The 24,821-nt window shown below is 34.1% G+C and overlaps 1 protein-coding gene across 1 annotated transcript in view; it reads right to left on the reverse strand.

Annotated features, from left to right (window-relative positions):
• Positions 1-1,590: 1,590 nt before the first annotated feature.
• The window catches only part of LOC127858692 (uncharacterized), a 115,260-nt gene continuing 92,029 nt past the window's right edge, over positions 1,591-24,821 (reverse strand). The window contains exon 4 of the mRNA XM_052395917.1: positions 1,591-2,058. Coding sequence (XP_052251877.1) covers positions 1,591-2,058 — 468 coding nt within the window. The remainder of the gene's footprint in view (positions 2,059-24,821) is intronic.

Below are 24,821 nucleotides of genomic sequence, written 5' to 3' on the forward strand. Positions count from 1 at the left end.
ACCATCAACACTCAGGTGCACGATGGAGTGGTTGCTCATACTGCACGCCAACACTGTGTCACCTGGCCCTACACACGCACCAAGTGGTACCTGTATGTTCTCATGTGTGACTGCTCTAGACGTGCCTTTCACGGTTTCCAACAGGTACACTGTGTTAGCGAACCTGTCAGTCAGCATTCTCTGACTGGACATACGTGCACTTACTCTCATCTATTTTGTACGTCTTTATAGGAAACACCACGTGATCAAAGTCAGACCCCACGCCGTCCACTGACATCATTCTAGCAGGGCAAGGATAATTAAACGTACTCACGACCGTATAAGACGGAGACATGCAAGATATAGAGTAGAACCTGAATAATGTTCTGATCCCCCTGGTCAGTCTGGTCGTATTATTTACACTAACACAAAGGAGACGTACTACTCTACCAGACGTTACACATGGTGTATCATGAGAGACGCATATTACGCAATGTGGGTGATATTTGAACTTGATACGGTGTTCTTTATTTATGTAGTCCCTTATTCAGTATAATATATTTCCTGTTTTAGTTAGCCACGGCTAACAGTCTCCCGTCCGTCCGACACGAAGTCCAGTCCAGTGAGCCAAGGTTTCCTCTCCCGTCCGACACGAAGTCCAGTCCAGTGAGCCAAGGTTTCCTCTCCCGTCCGACACGAAGTCCAGTCCAGTGAGCCAAGGTTTCCTCTCCCGTCCGACACGAAGTCCAGTACAGTGAGCCAAGGTTTCCTCTCCCGTCCGACACGAAGTCCAGTCCAGTGAGCCAAGGTTTCCTCTCCCGTCCGACACGAAGTCCAGTCCAGTGAGCCAAGGTTTCCTCTCCCGTCCGACACGAAGTCCAGTCCAGTGAGCCAAGGTTTCCTCTCCCGTCCGACACGAAGTCCAGTCCAGTGAGCCAAGGTTTCCTCTCCACGGCTAACAGTCTCCCGTCCGACACGAAGTCCAGTCCAGGGAGCCAAGGTTTCCTCTCCACGGCTAACAGTCTCCCGTCCGACACGAAGTCCAGTCCAGGGAGCCAAGGTTTCCTCTCCACGGCTAACAGTCTCCCGTCCGACACGAAGTCCAGTCCAGGGAGCCAAGGTTTCCTCTCCACGGCTAACAGTCTCCCGTCCGACACGAAGTCCAGTCCAGTGAGCCAAGGTTTCCTCTCCACGGCTAACAGTCTCCCGTCCGACACGAAGTCCAGTCCAGTGAGCCAAGGTTTCCACTCCACGGCTAACAGTCTCCCGTCCGACACGAAGTCCAGTCCAGTGAGCCAAGGTTTCCTCTCCCGTCCGACACGAAGTCCAGTCCAGTGAGCCAATGTTTCCTCTCCACGGCTAACAGTCTCCCGTCCGACACGAAGTCCAGTCCAGTGAGCCATGGTTTCCTCTCCCGTCCGACACGAATTCCAGTCCAGTGAGCCAAGGTTTCCTCTCCACGGCTAACAGTATCCCGTCCGACACGAAGTCCAGTCCAGTGAGACAAGGTTTCCTCTCCCGTCCGACACGAAGTCCAGTCCAGTGAGCCAAGGTTTCCTCTCCCGTCCGACACGAAGTCCAGTCTAGTGAGCCAAGGTTTCCTCTCTACGGCTAACAGTCTCCCGTCCGACACGAAGTCCAGTCCAGTGAGCCAAGGTTTCCTCTCCCGTCCGACACGAAGTCCAGTCCAGTGAGCCACGGTTTCCTCTCCCGTCCGACACGAAGTCCAGTCCAGTGAGCCAAGGTTTCCTCTCCACGGCTAACAGTCTCCCGTCCGACACGAAGTCCAGTCCAGTGAGCCAAGGTTTCCTCTCCACGGATAACAGTCTCCCGTCCGACACGAAGTCCAGTCCAGTGAGCCAAGGTTCCCTCTCCACGGCTAACAGTCTCCCGTCCAACACGAAGTCCAGTCCAGTGAGCCAAGGTTTCCTCTCCCGTCCGACACGAAGTCCAGTCCAGTGAGCCAAGGTTTCCTCTCCCGTCCGACACGAAGTCCACTCCAGTGAGCCAAGGTTTCCTCTCCACGGCTAACAGTCTCCCGTCCGACACGAAGTCCAGTCCAGTGAGCCAAGGTTTCCTCTCCCGGCCGACACAAAGTCCAGTCCAGTGAGCCAAGGTTTCCTCTCATCACCTCCATCTTGTGTAGATCCACGGATACGAGCAGCTCTAGGGTGAGTGGCCTTGGTTGGGAATACTTAGTATTATATTATTATATTATATTATTATATTATTATTATATTTAATAATAATAATAATAATAATAATAATAATAATAATAATAATAATAATAATAATAATAATAATAATAATAATTCATACGCATAATAACGACACTCCTTCGTCGTATCAGATTTGAAAGACCTATGTAGCATCCGTGAGCGCATAAAGAAATAATGTTTATCATGAGTTTTCTCGCATGCAATTCTCAAAGACAAATAGCTAGCGTATCAACACACGGCTATATCATGTTTCTAGATTATCAAATGCCGAAAGCTAATTTAATCTTTAATCTTAACTGATTATGAAAAAAGTTAGGGTGAATTTTGAACACCCTGTGTACTCTTTTTTCTAAAAATCTTCGTATCAAATACACTAACTAAAGCACGAACCTCACCAACTTTTGTTCTATGTGTTTTTATTATTTCTATTTAAATATAACGTAAATAGCGATAACAATCAAGTGTTTAAATGCCTTTACATTCCGGACACAATGCAGCTGTAACTTTAATGTGTCGTAAAAGCTTTTATATGACTAGATGCATATCTCTAAAGATAACCATAATGAGAGCTTTACTGACTGTGATTTATACCACAAACCTTACTCTTTGAAACATAGAAACATCAGTGCTTTATTTAGACCTTCGAGTATAACATTCAAGACGGCGAGTTGTATCATGCGCGCAAGACAATGTCTCATAATAAACGTGAACGTGTGTGCAATGTCTCATACGTGAACATGTGTACTTAAAATTCATGAACACTTTATGTTTAAGATAGACAGACCGACAGCTTAAGGGACACAATTTTATAACACAATCGTCGTCCATAGACTAATCCAGATCATATCGAAAACGTGTATTTTTGTTTTTCAGGTCAACACCTCTTCATATAAGATAAGTAAAGTTTAATGACGACTAAACAAGAAAGAGACGTAATACAATAAAATACAGAATAGATTACTCAATGTTTACCCCTGTTATAACGTTGATGCTAGAAATAGAATGGTAAGACAAATTCATGAAACGGCTTCTCTCTGACCCACCATGAAGTGATACTGGTAGTAGATTGTTATAGGGTGAGAGCAGATTAGAGCAGAACAATAATGATGCAAGTAAAACAGTTTAAACTTATCGCATGTCTCGCATTTATTCTAAAGCCATGCCGAACACACGTTCACGCAGTGCCAAAGGCATACTGTATGTTAATAAAAGGGTAAGAAATAAAACAACATGGAAGCTGAATTACAAGAACTGTTTGAATATTTATTTTAATATGTCAATGTCAAAGGAAATGCTGGTCCTGATCCCGCATACAGACATGGTAGTAATAATCATAAAATCAATGCTTCTACATGTATTACGAAACATGAGATATACAAAATAAATAAATTCTTCGAAAAAAAAACACTGTCCACAACTCATAACATCTTAATGACAGTACTGCATACATACACAAAGTTTTGTTTTTCACTCAAAGTCAAAGGCGTGGTCTATATAGTTGGAAGAAAATACCGACCTAAAAGAACTTTCGGAAGAACCAAAGTAACACAACACTGGACTAAATACTTACGACGTTAAACACTACTGAGTCTGCTTCCGTCACTAAAATGCTTGACGTCTGTATATAACGCATCTGAAGAGTCTCTTCAGAACCTTAGCTATCATGGTATACAGCCAGACTTAACAGCTTACAATCATATTGGCCAATTTGAAGATCCTCATGCCTCGGAAAAAATGATGACCATGGATTCAACAGTTGTATGGAAACAACAACGGAAAGAACAACTGATTATATAAAATAACAATTGATATGTTAACAATAGTTGTTATGGGTGCAACACCAGTGAAGACCGTCTCGGTGTGAGCCTCAACAACTTGATCAGCGACGCCGATCACGGCATTATCAACCTTGTCCAATACGACAAGCCGATCTTCTTGCATCAACAACACTATATTCGAACAGCAACAACGAATTCAACGTGATGAACACAGTCGATGCCAATGGACAGCGCCTAACGTTACACTCGGACATTTAATCAATGTCATTGGACCTTGGGTGTGATTCCGTTTAATTTCTATTTACATTCCTGTCAGTAGCGTATTGCTTGCTAACACGCCGTGTATATCAACCCAATCAGCTTAAATAGAAAGTTCTTTGAGTTGCGTTTGTCTTAATCAACCGAACTACGCACAAGCCGATTATCAGCGAAAACGATATTAAAAGTATAAGTTGTGTTTTGCTATTTAAATTATATTGAGCAAAATGTTCAAAAACTCGTTATTAAAATTGTGACTGTTAATCGTTATTAAAATATATAGATCTAACAATTTTGAAGTAGTTTATACCGAGTTTCTGACAAGATTTGAACATTTTGATTTACACTGACCATTTGCAATATTAGATAACGAAACGTCATCTTCATTGTGGCATAAATGTAATGCCAAGTTTCGTAAAATGTTTGGTATGTTCCATGTACATATTCACCGCATAATGCGTTCAAACCTCCAAAGATGTTCTAATTTTGACTTATGTTCAACTTAATGGAAGATGAGCCTAATTATTGGTCATGAAGTGTTCAATGTAAACTGTATGTGCTCTTTTTTTTGCATAGGCGAGTAATCTGTCATACTTGTGGTTGTTAAGTTCCGAGTTATTTGCCGCTGTTATTTTAATGGCAAATTTATGATGATGTCTGGTTATTCTGCCGAAAACAGAGATTTGGCGATTGGTCAGTCATGAAAATAATCCCGTACACATTAATACTTACTTTTAAACAAACATATTTGCATGCTACTGTTTTTATAAGCAGTAACAAAAAATAAGTGTTACACCGTCTGATGAAACAAAAGAACGTATATATTAATAGGTGGTTATATTTTTTTAGATAAAAAATTATTCTTGTAATAAAAATATTCTTCTAATTACGATTAAGTTATTTCAAAAATAAAATAAAATAACGATAAACCAAAAATCTTTGTAAAGTCCTGTTATAGTGACCTTACTTCGTTAAAAACAAGGATTTGCTACTTTTGAGTGAAATGACTTTGCACATTTTGTTAATGATAATGAATAAATAAGCGAATAAATGAAACTAATATTCACTTTGAATATCATAGTGTCAATTACTAATCGTTGTAGTATCTACCAGACGAACTACAGGTTAAAATAATGTTAATTTTTTGTTATATATAATATATTAAGTAAGTTAAAAGCGTATATAGGTTGGAAACTATGTATTTTTAAAAAATCGAGGTAATATTATATAATGATTAAAAAGTAGATTGGTAAATATAAAACGTTTCCAATATCATAACTAACACAACTTTTTAAACCAGCTTTATCCACAAAACTTGTATTTAGCTGATTACTTTACCTAGTACCTCTGTGATTCAGTTGTGGGAATAACAACATCATATTTATCAAGCCGATATATATTTTCAACATTTCAACAATAAATTAACGTGTTCGTTTGTTTCTTCAATCATGTTCAAAGGGTTGATATCATATCACGTTTCGCCCACATGTATTATCGGTATGCGATCTGATATGATCCACTATTGTGTATGTGTGTGTGTATTTTGAAGGTAATGTGGTTCTTCCGGGCCTGAGGAAGCATTATGTGTAGACCTGAAATGTTTCTAAGAACTTCTACCTAATACAATTACTACAATCACGAAAATTGCGACGAATTGTTAGTATGGATGTTATTTCCAGCTATTGAATTGTTATTGAAAGATTTCCAATTTGGCGTGCTCATGTGTTGTGGGGGAAACCGGGTTAGCCTTATGAAACACCTCCTTTTCAGTACGGTTAATACCAACAAAACTTCCGAAAACGGGGATGAAGACCTGGTTGCCTGAGTGAGAAGTGCGCGTTGCAACTACTGGGCTTACCGTACAGCCCCATTTTATTTCCACTCAGTTTCCTGCTTCTGATATTGTTTTGTCCACTCTCAAGCATGTATAGTTTTCATAGACCTAGCCGGATGTCGAATACGTGTTAAGGTTCGATCTCCATTTACCAAGAAAACGAAGCCGCAAAATCCTACTGTTCTCTACTATGCTATTTAGGGAATTAAATTTGTAAAACAAAAATAATTGAAATTTGTAAGTTGCCCTGTCGTAACCTTTTCATGGGATTTTGAATTTCAACGAAAAAAAACAACAGTATTTGTCAATATTGTGCTTGGAATTACATGTGTTTTTTTTTGTTTGCTTTTTTAAATTCTTATTTCAAGAGGAAAAAAGCTGGGATGGTATATAGGTGTATATAAGTTATGCAATAGAAAACAGTTTTAACAATTTATATATTGGTTTATTCAACCAGGGATAAGATGTCAAGATTACACTCTGTAACGATTATTTAATTTTACATTTAATGGGAACGTATTTAATTTGCATTCGACCTTGCCTATTTTTTTAAAAGAAGAATATTTTCTTTGTGTTTGTTCTTTTCTTCTAGAATTTGAATATTGTTTTCAAAAGCAGAATAATTAATTTGTGTAAGTTCTTTTTTCTAGATTTCGCTTTTGCTTTGGCTTGCTTATCAGTTGGGTCTTCTATACTTCATGGAGAACGATCAGTTTGTGGCGGAAATGTACGAAGATTCCCGTATGGCGGAAGCCTACCGAGTGCGTTTCGACGCATTGCGCGATCACTTCAAGACGTTTCGGACATGTCAAACATGATTTACAATCTTTATGTAAGAAACTTTCAAAACTTCTTCGCTGAAGAGTGTTTTAATTGCATCATTTTGCAGATAACAAATAATTATAACATTATATATTGACTTGCAAAATATATTTGTGAATGACACTTTTATAAAATGGTAAAGAAATGAAGATCTAAATGCACCTTAAATGAGCCTTCTGTTGTATAAGATGTTTCTTTTAACGTGCTCAATATTCTGAAGAATGATACCGGTATATTTTTAAAGTGTATAGTCAAAAAGACAATCTGTTGCGTGTATATCGCAGCGATACAAAATTCAAGTATTTTCAGGCCTCTGAAAGGATCCAATCCCCATTACTACGTGCACTGAAAATATCATGTATGGACACAATGGTCAATCCTAAAGCCGATCTATCTGGACAAGTGAGTTTTTGCTAAATTAGAAAATGAACTTGATAGCAGACAGAAATGGTCACTGATTCAAAACAGAATGTACATGTAAACAGTTTATGAAAATAAACGAAGGAACAGTCTTCAGAAAAATTAAATAAATATCAATCAGTTAATCATCGATCATCAATCGCAATCGATAAATATGCGTAATACACGATCAGTTGTTATTAACATAGCGTTAGGAATACACAAGAGAAGTGAGTATTATGCTTAAAGATACAATGGACGTGTTTGCGGAAAGAACATGTTACTGATTAAAAAAATGTTTAAAAAATGTTTAAAAGTTAACTTTATAGGTAAATAATCAAAGCAACAACCCTGACTTAAAACATTTATCGTTTCTTTTATGGATAATCATCAAGCAGAATCGATAATTTAGGAAATATATGTCAGTGCGTTCGTAAAACAAGTTTTAAAGCCTTAATGAACCAATAATTGGCTGCCATTAGTCCCGAGTTCGAATCACAGTTAAGCTAAAACATTTTGTTTTTATTTGTTTTTACTTGCTATCATACTTGAATAATTGTATTACAAATATCATGATATTGCTATTTAATTCATTAAGGTCATTTATCCAATATATAAAAATCTGTGATCACGCTCCATCAAGTATACGGCAGTCAAGGATCTCTTAGGCTGTAGCTTGATTTTGATGAGCATTACCGTAATTGACCATTTATAAAAACATAAGTTGTTTTACCACCTTTTGTACATGTGTGTTCTTGTTCCCAATGATTAAAATTAAAATTAGAGATATATGCAACGTTGTGTGTTTTCATTACAAATACACTTTTCGTTAATCCAATTTGTCTATATCGATATAAAATAGACAAAATAAAACATGTTGTTTTTTTTATCTTCTTTCAGGATTTCACTAATCTCAGAAACCACTTCGATCAAATGATAAACATATCTTCCGTCTTATCTTCAATCGTTGACGAAGAAGAAGAACCGATTTTAAAAAATCTCCATCGAGACCTTCGTAATCTCGTTTATGATGTAATATGTAAAATGTACCACTTATGCATGTTAATTATTCGTGAAACTAGAAAAATGTCATTGGTTTTCATGTTGTTGAACAGTGTAACCATGGTTTAAATGCAATCTGATTAAAATCGGAAACCTTTTTCGTTAATAATCACGTATTATTCAAGTGTTTTATAACGAGCGTTTGAACAGATCAGGTGATAACGGGTGTTTGTTTATGATATCATATACATTGAAGGAAAACATGAAGTAATATTGTATGTCAAAAAACGACAGTAGTACTATAGATTAATATAATTTTGTCGGCTGTCCACCCGAAAACTCTTACATCGATCGTATTTGACGTATTTAATTATTTCCGTAATCATACAATCTGCAATGTTATTTACGTTTTAAAAGCACAATAGGCAAATACAAATCGTTTAAACCCTAATTGTCGGCGATGGTTGTTATTCGCAACACATTGAAAACTGGATTTTCCGGCTACTTAATACTTGATACAAATCAACATGACCTACCTAAATCCAAGGGGATATGAAAAGTTATTTTAAAAAGGCGACCTAAATGGACACCAAAGTCATATATTAAAATGTGTACTATAATTATATATGCCTTTGCTTTTTGGCAATTTAGGTTTAACCACGCCATACTATACAATCCCGAAAACATTCGAATCCCTGCGATTTTGTCCCTAGGTGAATATTTATTTAAAACTAGTTAAATAAATAAAACAGTGATAAGTTAAATCGTTTTTACCCAATAATAAGATGAGTTTTGAATAAGGGCTCTTGAATACACTTATATCAATTAAAGAAAAGATTAGTTGAATAATAATATAATTAAATGTGTATTGATCAGTATGCACACACTTGTTCGAAAACACATTGCCCTGTGAAAACGTTGTTATGAAAGAGAAAACATGTCAGTGTATGTGTGTGTGTCAGAGTTTATTTACAAGTCCTCTAAGCGTCTTCGCAACCTCCTTATGTGCTGTACAAGAGGACGTGTGTGCATTTTCTATTTTTACCCGATTGACTTCAATACTTCGTATTCTACCATATAAAACAGTATACAAACTTGTGTTTGGTGTTAATGCAGCAATTGTTTTGTGTCAAATAATAGAACAAAATAAAAACAAACTTCTGTGTTTTGCAATAAACAAACTAGTCATCGCATGATTCAGATCGAGGTTTTTCAATTATTTCTGTAATCATACCATCTGTTACCATAGCGATCATTATTTTCGCATGGCTAGAAATGTAAAATAATGTGCATATTTTCCACATTGCCCTCTGCCCACGTATCAAATGTCATCAACCTAGTTTGAGTACGTTTAGGGTTATCGCAGGATCCAGATTGAAGTTCTTAGTAATTTCAATAACCACAGCGACCAGAATTTTCTTCCAAAAAAAAAGCACTGATATATGGTGCATATTACCGACATAGCAATCTATCCACATATTAAGTTTCATCAAAAAAGCTTTATTACTATTTGAATTCTAGCTGAATGTAGATTCTTACAGACAGACGGTCGGGCATAAGTCCAAAGTGTCATGTGAGATTTGGCTGGCCTTTGAACTTGATCATTATTTTATGCTAGTTAACATTTTCAGAGAGTCTTGTGATGATCAAATTAACACTGATTAAAGTCGGTTTTTCCAAGAAGCTTAAACTGTTTTACTCATATCGACCATTTGCAGTATAACATGACTTAACGTCATCTTTTGTTTGTATACAACATAATATCAAGGGCCTTTTATATATATTTTGTATGTTCCACTTACATATTCCAACGCATAACACTTTATAACTTTTAAAGACATTCTTATTTTGACTAATGGTTTTTAAGTTTTTTATTTGTTTAGTAATTTTTAAGGCCAATTAATGTTGATGTCTGGTTATTTTGCCGAAAACAGAGTATTGGTTTGTCACGGAAATAATCACTTAAACATTAATACTTAAGGTTAATCCAACATATTTACATATTTTGCATTAGCAGTAATGAAAAGGCTGAACTTATTCAAAAAATTATTTTAACAACCTCCGAAAGGGTATATCTTAATACGTGTATTTTACAATTCATCGACGTAACATAGATAATAATATATAAAATAAATCGCCTGGTCACGATAACGTCATTTAATAATAAAATACATGTAATATACAGATATACTAGTATTCGAAAAGTCCGGTTGTAGTGACCTCATAAAAGTCATACTTACTTATAAACTAGGACATGCTACTGTTTTGTCAAGTTACTTTTAACAATGGGAAGTTATTTTAAACTATGTTGTATATATTGTTGAGGCCAGTTAATAATTAAACGAATAAATAAAACTAAACCACGAAAAAACATTTGCATAACATTTTGATGTCCAAGTTCCAATAACAAACCATTGTAGTATACAATAGACAAATTCAGGCTAATAAATATGATATAATTATCCTAATAAATAAAGGACGTATAGAACGTATCAAAATTGGAAATAACGATAGTACAAATGAAATTATGAAATGTTAACATTAAACAAAGCAGATTGGGCAATTATCGCCATTATCATTACCATCAACAACATATCTGTGACAAGCAGCATAATCTTCCAACCCTCAAAATTACCGGATTACTGATTATAAGTTTGTCTGTCATTCTTATGACATCAGTTGTGCCTACGTTGGGCTAAAATGAACATCACGTTAATGTTTTTTTTGCACATTTCAACAATTAATGAATGTGATTTTTGTTTCTTCCACTATTTTCCGAGCGAGCCATTATTCAAAGGACGTAGTAGTTCAAGTTTCAACCACAAGTACTATCGCTTTATGAGATCTGAAATGGTGCATTATTGCGTGTGTGTTTGTGTTTTGAAGTTTATGAGGTTGGTCCGGGCCTGAGGCAGATATATGTGAAGTCCCGGAATGTTTCCCAGCACTCCTACTGAATAAACTTACTGGAATCACAAAATTGGGACGAATTTTGAATTACATACTATATATCATTCCCAGCGTTTTAATTGTAACTGTAAGATTTTTTTCATTTTGGCGGGCACTTGTGCTGTATGTGTGTTGGGGGGTGGAAAGGTGGTACCCGGAAAAAACCGCCTTTCCAGCAGTGAAACGACCAAACCCAATTACGGGACCGGGGAATGAGCCGTGATTGCCTATGTGTGTTGCTTAAGCGCGTGTACCGACCTCTGCGCAAACAGGTCAACCTGTTTCATTTCCACTCTGGTCCCTTATACTTAAATAGTTTTTGCAAGCATTTAGAGTTTTTATAGAGCTAGCCGGATGTCCCATTGGTGTTAAGGTTCGACGAAGAAAATAGAGCCGCAATATCGTGCTGTGATATACATGTTCTATGTCAGTTCATTAATTTAAAGTGTACTTTGCCCTGTCGTAACATGTTAATTACCTTTCGACCACCATGGAATATTTGTCATTATTTCCCAATGACCTGTACAATTCACAAATTGGATCGTTCTTGGAATTACATGTGTTTTCCTGCTTTCCCGTACTGATTTGTATTTTCAAAATAAAAATTAGTTAGTAAAAACAAAGGATGTTCAATGTTGCATCCGTTGGAATAGGTATATATACACCCTAAAGCTTAACCATTAAACAATTTTAACGATTTATGTATTTGTTTATTCAAATAAGAATACAATGCCAAGATTACACTTAATAACATGTAATGTTGTTTTTTTCGAATTCTAAAAGTATATACGTTTTTAATTTATTATTTTGCACAGTTTTATGCTTATCACTTCCAAATAATACGTTTGTCAAATATACGTATTTCTTCATTTCCCATTTTATTTCCACTCAGTTTCCTGCTTCTGATATTGTTTTGTCCACTCTCAAGCATGTATAGTTTTCATAGACCTAGCCGGATGTCGAATACGTGTTATGGTTCGATCTCCATTTACCAAGAAAACGAAGCCGCAAAATCCTACTGTTCTCTACTATGCTATTTAGGGAATTAAATTTGTAAAACAAAAATAATTGAAATTTGTAATTTGCCCTGTCGTAACCTTTTCATGGGATTTTGAATTTCAACGAAAAAAAAACAGTATTTGTCAATATTGTGCTTGGAATTACATGTGTTTTTTTTGTTTGCTTTTTTAAATTCTTATTTCAAGAGGAAAAAAGCTGGGATGGTATATAGGTGTATATAAGTTATGCAATAGAAAACAGTTTTAACAATTTATATATTGGTTTATTCAACCAGGGATAAGATGTCAAGATTACACTCTGTAACGATTATTTAATTTTACATTTAATGGGAACGTATTTAATTTGCATTCGACCTTGCCTATTTTTTTAAAAGAAGAATATTTTCTTTGTGTTTGTTCTTTTCTTATAGAATTTGAATATTGTTTTCAAAAGCAGAATAATTAATTTGTGTAAGTTCTTTTTTCTAGATTTCGCTTTTGCTTTGGCTTGCTTATCAGTTGGGTCTTCTATACTTCATGGAGAACGATCAGTTTGTGGCGGAAATGTACGAAGATTCCCGTATGGCGGAAGCCTACCGAGTGCGTTTCGACGCCTTGCGCGATCACTTCAAGACGTTTCGGACATGTCAAACATGATTTACAATCTTTATGTAAGAAACTTTCAAAACTTCTTCGCTGAAGAGTGTTTTAATTGCATCATTTTGCAGATAACAAATAATTATAACATTATATATTGACTTGCAAAATATATTTGTGAATGACACTTTAATAAAATGGTAAAGAAATGAAGATCTAAATGCACCTTAAATGAGCCTTCTGTTGTATAAGATGTTTCTTTTAACGTGCTCAATATTCTGAAGAATGATACCGGTATATTTTTAAAGTGTATAGTCAAAAAGACAATCTGTTGCGTGTATATCGCAGCGATACAAAATTCAAGTATTTTCAGGCCTCTGAAAGGATCCAATCCCCATTACTACGTGCACTGAAAATATCATGTATGGACACAATGGTCAATCCTAAAGCCGATCTATCTGGACAAGTGAGTTTTTGCTAAATTAAAAAATGAACTTGATAGCAGACAGAAATGGTCACTGATTCAAAACAGAATGTACATGTAAACAGTTTATAAAAATAAACGAAAGAACACTCTTAAGAAAAATTAAATAAATATCAATCAGTTAATCATCGATCATCAATCGCAATCGATAAATTTACGTAATACACGATCATTTGTTATTAACATAGCGTTTGGAATACACAGGAGAAGTGAGGATTATGCTTAAAGATACAATGGACGTGTTTGCGGAAAGATCATGTTACTGATTAAAAAATGTTTAAAAAATGTTTAAATGTTAACTTTATAGGTAAATAATCAAAGCAACAACCCTGACTTAAAACATTTATCGTTTCTTTTATGGATAATCATCAAGCAGAATCGATAATTTAGGAAATATATGTCAGAGCGTTCGTAAAACAAGTTTTAAAGCCTTAATGAACCAATAATTGGCTGCCATTAGTCCCGAGTTCGAATCACAGTTAAGCTAAAACATTTTGTTTTTATTTGTTTTTACTTGCTATCATACTTGAATAATTGTATTACAAATATCATGATATTGCTATTTAATTCATTAAGGTCATTTATCCAATATATAAAAATCTGTGATCACGCTCCATCAAGTATACGGCAGTTAAGGATCTCTTAGGCTGTAGCTTGATTTTGATGAGCATTACCGTAATTGGCCATTTATAAAAACATAAGTTGTTCCACCACCTTTTGTACATGTGTGTTCTTGTTCCCAATGATTAAAATTAAAATTAGAGATATATGCAACGTTGTGTGTTTTCATTACAAATACACTTTTCGTTAATCCAATTTGTCTATATCGATATAAAATAGACAAAATAAAACATGTTGTTTTTTTATCTTCTTTCAGGATTTCACTAATCTCAGAAACCACTTCGATCAAATGATAAACATATCTTCCGTCTTATCTTCAATCGTTGACGAAGAAGAAGAACCGATTTTAAAAAATCTCCACCGAGACCTTCGCAATCTCGTTTATGACGTAATATGTAAAATGTACCACTTATGCATGTTAATTATTCGTGAAACTAGAAAAATGTCATTGGTTGTCATGTTGTTGAACAGTGTAATCATGGTTTAAATGCAATCTGATTAAAATCGGAAACCTTTTTCGTTAATAATCACGTATTATTCAAGTGTTTTATAACGAGCGTTTTAACAGATCAGGTGATAACGGGTGTTTGTTTATGATATCATATACATTGAAGGAAAACATGAAGTAATATTGTATGTCAAAAGACGACAGTTGTACTATAGATTAATATAATTTTGTCGGCTGTCCACCCGAAAACTCTTACATCGATCGTATTTGACGTATTTAATTATTTCCGTAATCATACAATCTGCGATGTTATTTACGTTTTAAAAGCACAATAGGCAAATACAAATCGTTTAAACCCTAATTGTCGGCGATGGTTGTTATTCGCAACACATTGAAAACTGGATTTTCCGGCTACTTAATACTTGATACAAATCAACATGACCTACCTAAATCCAAGGGGATATGAAAAGTTATTTTAAAAAGGCGACCTAAATGGACACCAAAGTCATATATTAAAATGTGTACTATAATTATATATGCCTTTGCTTTTTGGCAATTTAGGTTTAACCACGCCATACTATACAATCCCGAAAACATTCGAATCCCTGTGATTTTGTCCCTAGGTGAATATTTATTTAAAACTAGTTAAATAAATAAAACAGTGATAAGTTAAATCGTTTTTACCCAATGATAAGATGAGTTTTGAATCAGGGCTCTTGAATACACTTATATCAATTAAAGAAAAGATTAGTTGAATAATAATATAATTAAATGTGTATTGATCAGTATGCAAACACTTGTTCGAAAACACATTGCCCTGTGAAAATGTTGTTATGATAGAGAAAACATGTCAGTGTATGTGTGTGTGTCAGAGTTTATTTACAAGTCCCCTAAGCGTCTTCGCGACCTCCTTATGTGCTGTACAAGAGGACGTGTGTGCATTTTCTATTTTTACCCGATTGACTTCAATACTTCGTATTCTACCATATAAAACAGTATACAAACTTGTGTTTTGTGTTAATGCAGCAATTGTTTTGTGTCAAATAATAGAACAAAATAAAAACAAACTTCTGTGTTTTGCAATAAACAAACTAGTCATCGCATGATTCAGATCGAGGTTTTTCAATTATTTCTGTAATCATACCATCTGTTACCATAGCGATCATTATTTTCGCATGGCTAGAAATGTAAAATAATGTGCATATTTTCCACATTGCCCTCTGCCCACGTATCAAATGTCATCAACCTAGTTTGAGTACGTTTAGGGTTATCGCAGGATCCAGATTGAAGTTCTTAGTTATTTCAATAACCACAGCGACCAGAATTTTCTTCCAAAAAAAAAAAGCACTGATATATGGTGCATATTACCGACATAGCAATCTATCCACATATTAAGTTTCATCAAAAAAGCTTTATTACTATTTGAATTCTAGCTGAATGTAGATTCTTACAGACAGACGGTCGGGCATAAGTCCAAAGTGTCATGTGAGATTTGGCTGGCCTTTGAACTTGATCATTATTTTATGCTAGTTAACATTTTCAGAGAGTCTTGTGATAATCAAATTAACACTGATTAAAGTCGTTTTTTCCAAGAAGCTTAAACTGTTTTACTCATATCGACTATTTGCAGTATAACATGACTTAACGTCATCTTTTGTTTGTATACAACATAATATCAAGGGTCTTTTATATATATTTTGTATGTTCCACTTACATATTCCAACGCATAACACTTTATAACTTTAAAAGACATTCTTATTTTGACTAATGTTCACCTTAAGTCAAGATAAGCTTAAGAAGTTTAGAAATATTGGTCTTGAAGTGTTGATTTTAAGTCGTATGTGCTAAGGATGTCGTTGAATATTTGAGTTATCTATCACACTTGTGGTTTTTAAGTTTTCTATTTGTTTAGTAATTTTTAAGGCCAATTAATGTTGATGTCTGGTTATTTTGCCGAAAACAGAGTATTGGTTTGTCACGGAAATAATCACTTAAACATTAATACTTAAGGTTAATCCAACATATTTACATATTTTGCATTAGCAGTTATAAAAAGGCTGAACTTATTCAAAAAAATATTATAACAACCTCCGAAAGGGTATATCTTAATACGTGTATATTACAATTCATTGACGTAACATAGATAATAATATAGAGGATATTTGTTGGATCCGGTGGATTATCGATTTTAATTCACGAGTGATCATAGAAAATAATATTTTCACGAGTGGCGCAGCCACGAGTGAAAATATATGTTTTCTATGATCACGAGTGAATTAAAGTCGATAATCCACCGAATCCAACAAATTTTCTTTTTATTTAATGCATTTTTCACAGTTTATAAACATTGTTCAAGAGTTTAACTAACGAATTTTCCTGGGATAATGACGTCATTTCGTCAAAAAAATGACGTCATTTCACAGTAAACAATGAAAATTATCGATAATTCTCACTGATAATTTTCACTGTTTGAAACAGTGAAATTATCAGTTTTAATTCACTGATATTTCTCTATAAACCACCGGAAAGCATGAAATAAATATAAAATAAATCGCCTGGTCACGATTAAGTCATTTTATAAAATAATATACAGATATACTAGTCTTCGAAAAGTCCGGTTGTAGTGACCTCATAAAAGTCATACTTACTTATAAACTAGGACATGCTACTGTTTTGTCAAGTTACTTTTAACAATGGGAAGTTATTTTAAACTATGTTGTATATATTGTTGAGGCCAGTTAATAATTAAACGAATAAATAAAAATAAACCACGAAAAACATTTGCACAACATTTGGATGTCCAAGTTCCAATAACAATTCATTGTAGTATTCAATAGACAAATTCAGGCTAATAAATATGATATAATTATCCTCATAAATAGAGGACGTATAGAACGTATCAAAATTGGAAATAACAATATTACAAATCAAATTATAAAATGTTAACATTAAACAAAGCAGATTGGGCAATCATCGCCATTATCATTACCATCAACAACATATCTGTGACAAGCAGCATAATCTTCTAACCCTCAAAATTACCGGATTACTGATTATAAGTTTGTCTGTCATTCTTATGACATCAGATGTGCCTACGTTGGGCTAAAATGAACATCATGTTAATGTTTTTTTGCACATTTCAACAATTAATGAATGTGATTTTGTTTCTTCAACTATTTTCCGAGCGAGCCATTATTCAAAGAACGTAGTAGTTCAAGTTTCAACCACAAGTACTATCGCTTTAGAAGATCTGAAATGGTCCATTATTGCGTGTGTGTTTGTGTTTTGAAGTTTATGAGGTTGGTCCGGGCCTGAGGCAGATATATGTGAAGCCCCGGAATGTTTCCCAGCACTCCTACTGAATAAACTTACTGGAAACACAAAATTGGGACGAATTTTGAATTACATACTATATATCATTCCCAGCGTTTTAATTTTAACTGTAAGATTTTTTTAAATTTTGGCGGGCTCTTGTGCTGTATGTGTGTTGGGGGGGGGGGGGGGAATGGTGGTACCCGGAAAAAAACGCCTTTCCAGCAGTGTTACGACCAAACCCAATTACGGGACCGGGGAATGAGCCGTGATTGCCTATGTGTGTTGCTTAAGCGCCTGTACCGACCTCTGCGCAAACAGGTCAACCTGTTTCATTTCCACTCTGGTCCCTTATACTTAAATAGTTTTTGCAAGCATTTAGAGTTTTTATAGAGCTAGCCGGATGTCCCATTCGTGTTAAGGTTCGACGAAGAAAATGGAGCCGCAATATCGTGCTGTGATATACATGTTCTATGTCAGTTCATTAATTTAAAGTGTACTTTGCCCTGTCGTAACATGTCAATTACCTTTCGACTACCATGGAGTATTTGTCATTATTTCCCAATGACCTGTACAATTCACAAATTGGATCGTTCTTGGAATTACATGCGTTTTCCTGCTTTCCCGTACTGATTTGTATTTTCAAAATAAAAATTAGTTAGTAAAATCAAAGGATGTTCAATGTTGCATCCGTTGGAATAAATATATATATACACCCTAAAGCTTAACCATTAAACAATTTTAACGATTTATGTATTTGTTTATTCAAATAAGAATACAATGCCAAGATTACACTTAATAACATGTAATGTTGTTTTTTTCGAATTCTGAAAGTATATACGTTTTTAATTTATTATTTTGCACAGTTTTATGCTTATTACTTCCAAATAATACGTTTGTCAAATATACGTATTTCTTCACATTAGATCTTATTTTGTTTACGATTTTCAATGTTACATTTTATATGAATATATTTAACTTTCATGCGGTTTTGTATATATTTCAAATGCAGAATACTCAATTTGCACCTTTTCTTTTAGATGTCGCTGTTGCTTGGGTGTGCTTAGGAGTAGGGTCATCCAGACTTCAAGAACAAAGATCCGTTTGTCGCGGAAATGTACGAAGATTACCGAACAACGGCGGACACCTACCGAGTGCTCTTCACCGCCTTTCTCGATCACTGCACGACGTTTCGGACATGTCAAACACGATTTACATCATTTATGTAAGAAATTTAAATAAAAACTTATACTCGCTGTGATTGTTTATCGGCATGTTTGTGTCTATTGTATGTTAATGATTTTGAAGCTTAATTTTACCTTAAAGTGATATTATGGGCATCTAGCAATTTATAGGTGCCTATCGCAACCGTTGTTTATTTTTGGTGTTTTCACTTCATATACACTTATATTTGTTAATGCAGCATCAACATTCTAAAACAATTTCCCGGAAAAAGAAAAAGAATGCATTTGAATATCAACCGTACTTTCGTGTTGACAACTGACGACAGAAATGATTCGATGTACGATATGAATCTAAAATTAGTTTTAGTGCAGATTCGTTCATACGACACAAAGACATTTTTTTTTGTTTTTCGGATCATTTCGGCTTAGAGGACTAGGTGAGTCATGTAAAATATCGAATATAATATATATGTTTAATAAACAACTGGTAGCAAGATGAGTTGTGGATAAGTTTAACTAATTCTTTTGACCTGTTAATTCTTATCAGCTCAATTCAACAGTGAAAAATGCCCATAATATCAATTTAAAGGCATGAATGGTATCGAGTTAACTATTTTAAAATGTTTATCTTAATGCACGCCGATGATATGATAATTTTTGCTAATACCGTTGAAGAAGTGCAAAACGGCGTAGATCTATTGTGCGATTACTGTCTTAAATGGGCGCTTGTGGTTAATAATGAACTGTCTGAAAGGCGGTCGCCCCTTTACCAATATATTTGATTATGATGATTAAACCGTAAATATTGTTAACCGATTCAAGTATCTTGGTATTGTTTTCACAACTAGTGTTTCATTCAGCAGAAAACACTCTTGCTGGGAAGACTCGTAAAGCTAATATTAAACTGAAAATTAAATTAGAAAAAAATACAGACATTCTAGTTAGTCATAAGTTATTTCAACAATTCTTACCGCGGAAGCAAAGTGTGGGGGGTCTTGTCAAAGGTTTACTAATTGAAAGGGTTTATTTGCAATATTGTAAGAAAATAATTGGCGTCAAAAGATGCACTCAAGCCGAGTTAGTATATAGTGAACTTGGGCGTCTAAACTATCTATACAGTAGATACACTTACATCCTTCGATTATTGATAAAACTTTTAAGAACATCAGATAGACAATTTCGCAAAAAAAGTTTTTTTTTGACTATATTTAACGATAGTACTGTGCATCCATACAAGAAAAAATGGTAAAAATTGTTAAGAAATCATCTAAGTAATTTGAAAGTGTATAAGGCTTGGCTTTTAAAGATATTGGAAATGGAGGTATGTTTATATCAGCCGTAAGCACATTTGTTCAGAATTGAAAGTTAGCGACTTTACATTTCTAGAAAGGCACATTTTTATAAGCATATTGCCGTTTTTCAATTTCATACGTACCTGAATATACGTCATGTAAAAAGTTTCGACTAAGTTTATCAAAATAACATGTGTCGTTACATAGATTATATATTGAGACAGGTAGATAACCTAGACCTATATCAATTTCATTAGACCAAAAAAGAAAAAAAGTATAACTTGTAATAACTCGAATATGAGTTTCATATCATTAATAAATGTAAATTATATACAGAACTGGGATCGAAAATAAATTACATTTTATTACAGACATTGACTAAATACGTACAATGTTATCGAGATAAGAACGTGATATAATGAACTATTAATAAACAATTTGGTTGTAGTATGTATCACTTTGTTAAGGTTCGATCGCATAATACATTTGTATCATACATTTAATATAGTATGATGTGTTTTGTAACGCATATATCTAGTTGTTACTGTAAGTTTAATTGTTATGTACCTGACATGTGTTGTTGCTTACACAATATATAGTGGGACCCAATACGGACTTTTGGATTGTGCGCTAATTTAAGACTATGCTATGAATTAGACTGCAACTTAATCTAATGCTATGGAATGTAGAGTGGCAAGCCTTAAAACTGTTACTGTTTAGTGTTTCGTTGCGGATAGACAGTATGAACGAGGCGTTAATATAGTGCAGTAAAAATGATTTTGAACATGCTCGTTTTGTTTTAAGACTGTCTATTGTATCGAATAGGTAGTGTATAATAAGGAGTTAACATCAGTATATAAACAGGCCATTGCTATAAAGAATAGTATGATACATTTAGTGTTAATTGTATACATGCAAAAATCCTTCTTCGTTTATTAGGTAAAATAATTGTTTACATTTCTTCCTCTAGGTATCTAAATACATACTTTTTTGAAATAAAGATACTATAAACTTGATAAATGTATTATTGCATTAAACAGAATTTAATATAAAAAATATTAAGACGTATCATAAACTGTTATTAAAATAATAAAATTCCAACATATAAATTTCAACTATTTTTCTGTCATAAACCCGATGCTATGCTTCCTTTTCATTTAGTAAATATTACCGTTTTTATATATCCTTAATTATCATTAAAATTATATAACTTTGAACCGCCAATTTGAATTGTATGTCCATCATACATAACGAGGCTATTTTTGCGTTTTATTAGGTCAATATAAATATTTTGTCATATATAATTTGTTTAATAAAATGTATTATTTATATGTGTTTTTAGGGGCTTTTGTTTTATTGTAAACACTGATGTAAAACTTTGTCAACATTGGCTGTTCTCCATCTTAATTTAATTTGAAATAAACTATACACTTATGTTAAATGTCAAACAATAGTTTAAATAAAGTTATTTTAAGTGTGTTGAAAATGCATCGTCTTTGCAATTAGAAAATAAAAATTCCATAAAGTATTGGCATAGACCCTTAAATAAAACTGAAGAAATAAAGATCTTATTGCATTTTAAAATGAGCTTTGTGTTGAATACAATTCTGTATGTTTAGTGCTCAATTTTCTGAAGAAGGATACCGGTGCATTATTGAGCTTAAGGTTAATAGTCAATGATAACATATGACATGTATATATTGCAACAATAAACAGTGCATGTATTTTCAGATCTCCGATCGGAACTTTTCCCCTTTACTACGGACACTGACCATATCATGTGCGGACACAATGGTCAGTCCTACTGACGCTATGACTGGACAAGTGAGTTTGTTGCTTAGGATAGCGATAGGGATATGTTCACAGAACGAAATTATCACTGATTAAAAAAAGAATGTTCATGAAAACATTGTATGCAAATAATCGACGAAACGTTCCTCATTAATGAAACTTTTAACAACTTATCGTTTCTGTTATGTATAATCTCCAATCGGAATCAATATTTTGGAAAGTACATGTACGTGTTATTCACATAGCATTTAGAATTCACATTCAAATTTTAATGCCGTAATGATCCAGTGATAGTCAGTCCCGTTTTTAAATCCCAGTGAAGGGGAAACGTTTTTTCTTGTTATAATGCGCTTTTGAATTTATTCTAAATATTTTAATATTGTTATTCAATATATTAATATCATTCTTTCCAAAATTCGAAAGTATGTGAACAAGTTCCTTAAAGTTCACTTATTTAGACATGGAATATTAAACGTGTGTGCGCATGCACGATTGTAAAATATATGTTCACCACTCATTCGACGTGCATTCTCAAACTGATCACTTATACAAAATAAAGGTTGCTCCACACGTCTGTTTGTCGAAGATTATGTGTCTAATATATATTAAGGGACTTGCTAATGGTTTTTCGTATTTTTGTAAAATATCATTGAAATACTGTTATATTTGGAATAGTTTAACATAATTATAATACCAATGGCAACTATTTTATTAATGTTCCTGTCATGGGGACCCGTGATCAGAATCATAAGCTTGCTCCCTACCACTACACTACGTTGGCTTTCAAATGTTAAATGTAGTTAAATCCGTATGTCGGTAATACACGTTTTCCGTAATCGATTACAATCGTTACACACGCTTTAAAATTTTGACGATTTCGATTGAAGAGAATCAATAAACGAAAAAACATCATACACATTTTCGTAGTCATCAGTGTTGTTTTGCTTGTTTTAATATATCGCATAAATTCTTTTGAATCTATGACACGGTTTCTTCAAAGTAAAATAGTTGATTTATGCAACAATTTGTATTTTCAAGACATATTAACTGTTCATTGGTAAACCCAATCAAAACCCTTCATACGTACAAATTTTATTAAATTTTATCAAGAAATGTCATGAATTAAATGTTTCTCTTACTCGATATTTTATTGACAGAATCAAAGACCTATAGATTGTAATCTATAGGTCTTTGACAGAATATACATTTTTTGTATTATTCCTTCAGGGTTTAACAAATCTTGAAAACCACTTCGAACTAATGATAAACATTTCGTCCGTGTTTTTGTCAATCATCAACGAAGAAGACTAACACATTTTCAAAAATCTCTTGCAAGACTTTCACAATCTCGTATATGATGTCATTTGTCGAATGTTCCACGTAGGCATGATGGCTTACGGTATTTCACTTCCGGTCAGTTTTACCGCACTGGAAATTATCGCATACAACGCTTAAAGAAAATCAGCTAGCGTGTTAAAACACGGTTATAGCAATGCATACGATACGATATGCAAATCACGAAAACTTATTTAATCTTTAATCTTGACTGATTATGAAAAAGATAGGGTGAACTGTGTACACCCTGCGTACACTTTGTCAGGAAATCTTCGTATCAAATACCGAGGGCATTACCTCACCAACTTTGTGTGTTTTATTAATTCTGTTGTTATGTAAATAGCGATAACAATCTAGTGTTAAACTGCCAGTACATTCCGGACACGGTGTATGCGTAACTTAAAACTGTTGTAAAATCTTGTATAAGCCTGGACGAAGGTTTCTAAAGATTACCTTAATGAGGGATTTACTGACTTTGAGACATAGAACCATCAATGTTGTATTTGGATCTCCAAGTATACCATTCAAGGTGGCGAAGTGTATCATGCACGCGACACATAGTCTCATAATATACGTGAACATATATATGTGATTTTGTTAATTCTTAAAATTCATGGACAATTAAGTTTGAAGAAAGACGGACCGACAGCTTAAGGAATAACATTTGTATAACACATTCGTCGTCCATAGGCTAATCCAGGTCACATCGAGACAGTGTATTTTTGTTGATCAGGTAATATTTTTTCATATTAGTTCAGTAACGTTTAATGACGTCCCACGTGTTTTCTCCTGTTATTACGTTGATGCTCGAGAAATAATTGTGCACTGTACACGGTAAGACAATTTCGTTACAAGGATTCTTAATGACCATAAAAGATACTGGTAGCAGATTTATATTGGGTAAGAGCAGATTATGAACAATAATCATGTAATTAGAACAGTTTAAATGATAAAGTATAATATATCTCGCATTTATTCTTTAGCACTGCCGAAGACACGTTCGAATTCAAACAAACACTCTCGGTCAGAATTTCCCTAAATGGTTTGACCCTGACTGTAAACGTCCGCGTTAGTGTTTCCATAAAGACAAATATTTATACTTAATAACTACAAACGAAACGAATAATTAAAAACTAAGTAAAATAATAGTATTCTATTTTCATTAAAAGCAATATACCTACTCTAAGAATTTAAAATGCGCAGCGCATTCTGTAAAAGGCATTCTGTAAAATAATTAACGGCAAGAAATAAAACAATATTGAAGCTAAATTACAACAACTGTTTGAATTTTTTTTAAATTGTGTGAATGTCAACGAAAACGCTGGCCCTATCCCGCATACCGACATGACAGCTATACTTATGACATAAATGGTCCTTTTACTGAACACGATAATGAAAAGAATAAGGAATGGATAAAATATAAATTAAAACATTAAATCATTATTCAGTCTAAAAAAATGTATGTTAAATTATTGAATATAGCCGTTGATACAAGTATTATACCGGAAGCGCGGTCAAT

The sequence above is a fragment of the Dreissena polymorpha genome, chromosome 14 (genome assembly GCF_020536995.1).
Source record: "Dreissena polymorpha isolate Duluth1 chromosome 14, UMN_Dpol_1.0, whole genome shotgun sequence".
Lineage (NCBI taxonomy): Eukaryota > Metazoa > Mollusca > Bivalvia > Myida > Dreissenidae > Dreissena > Dreissena polymorpha.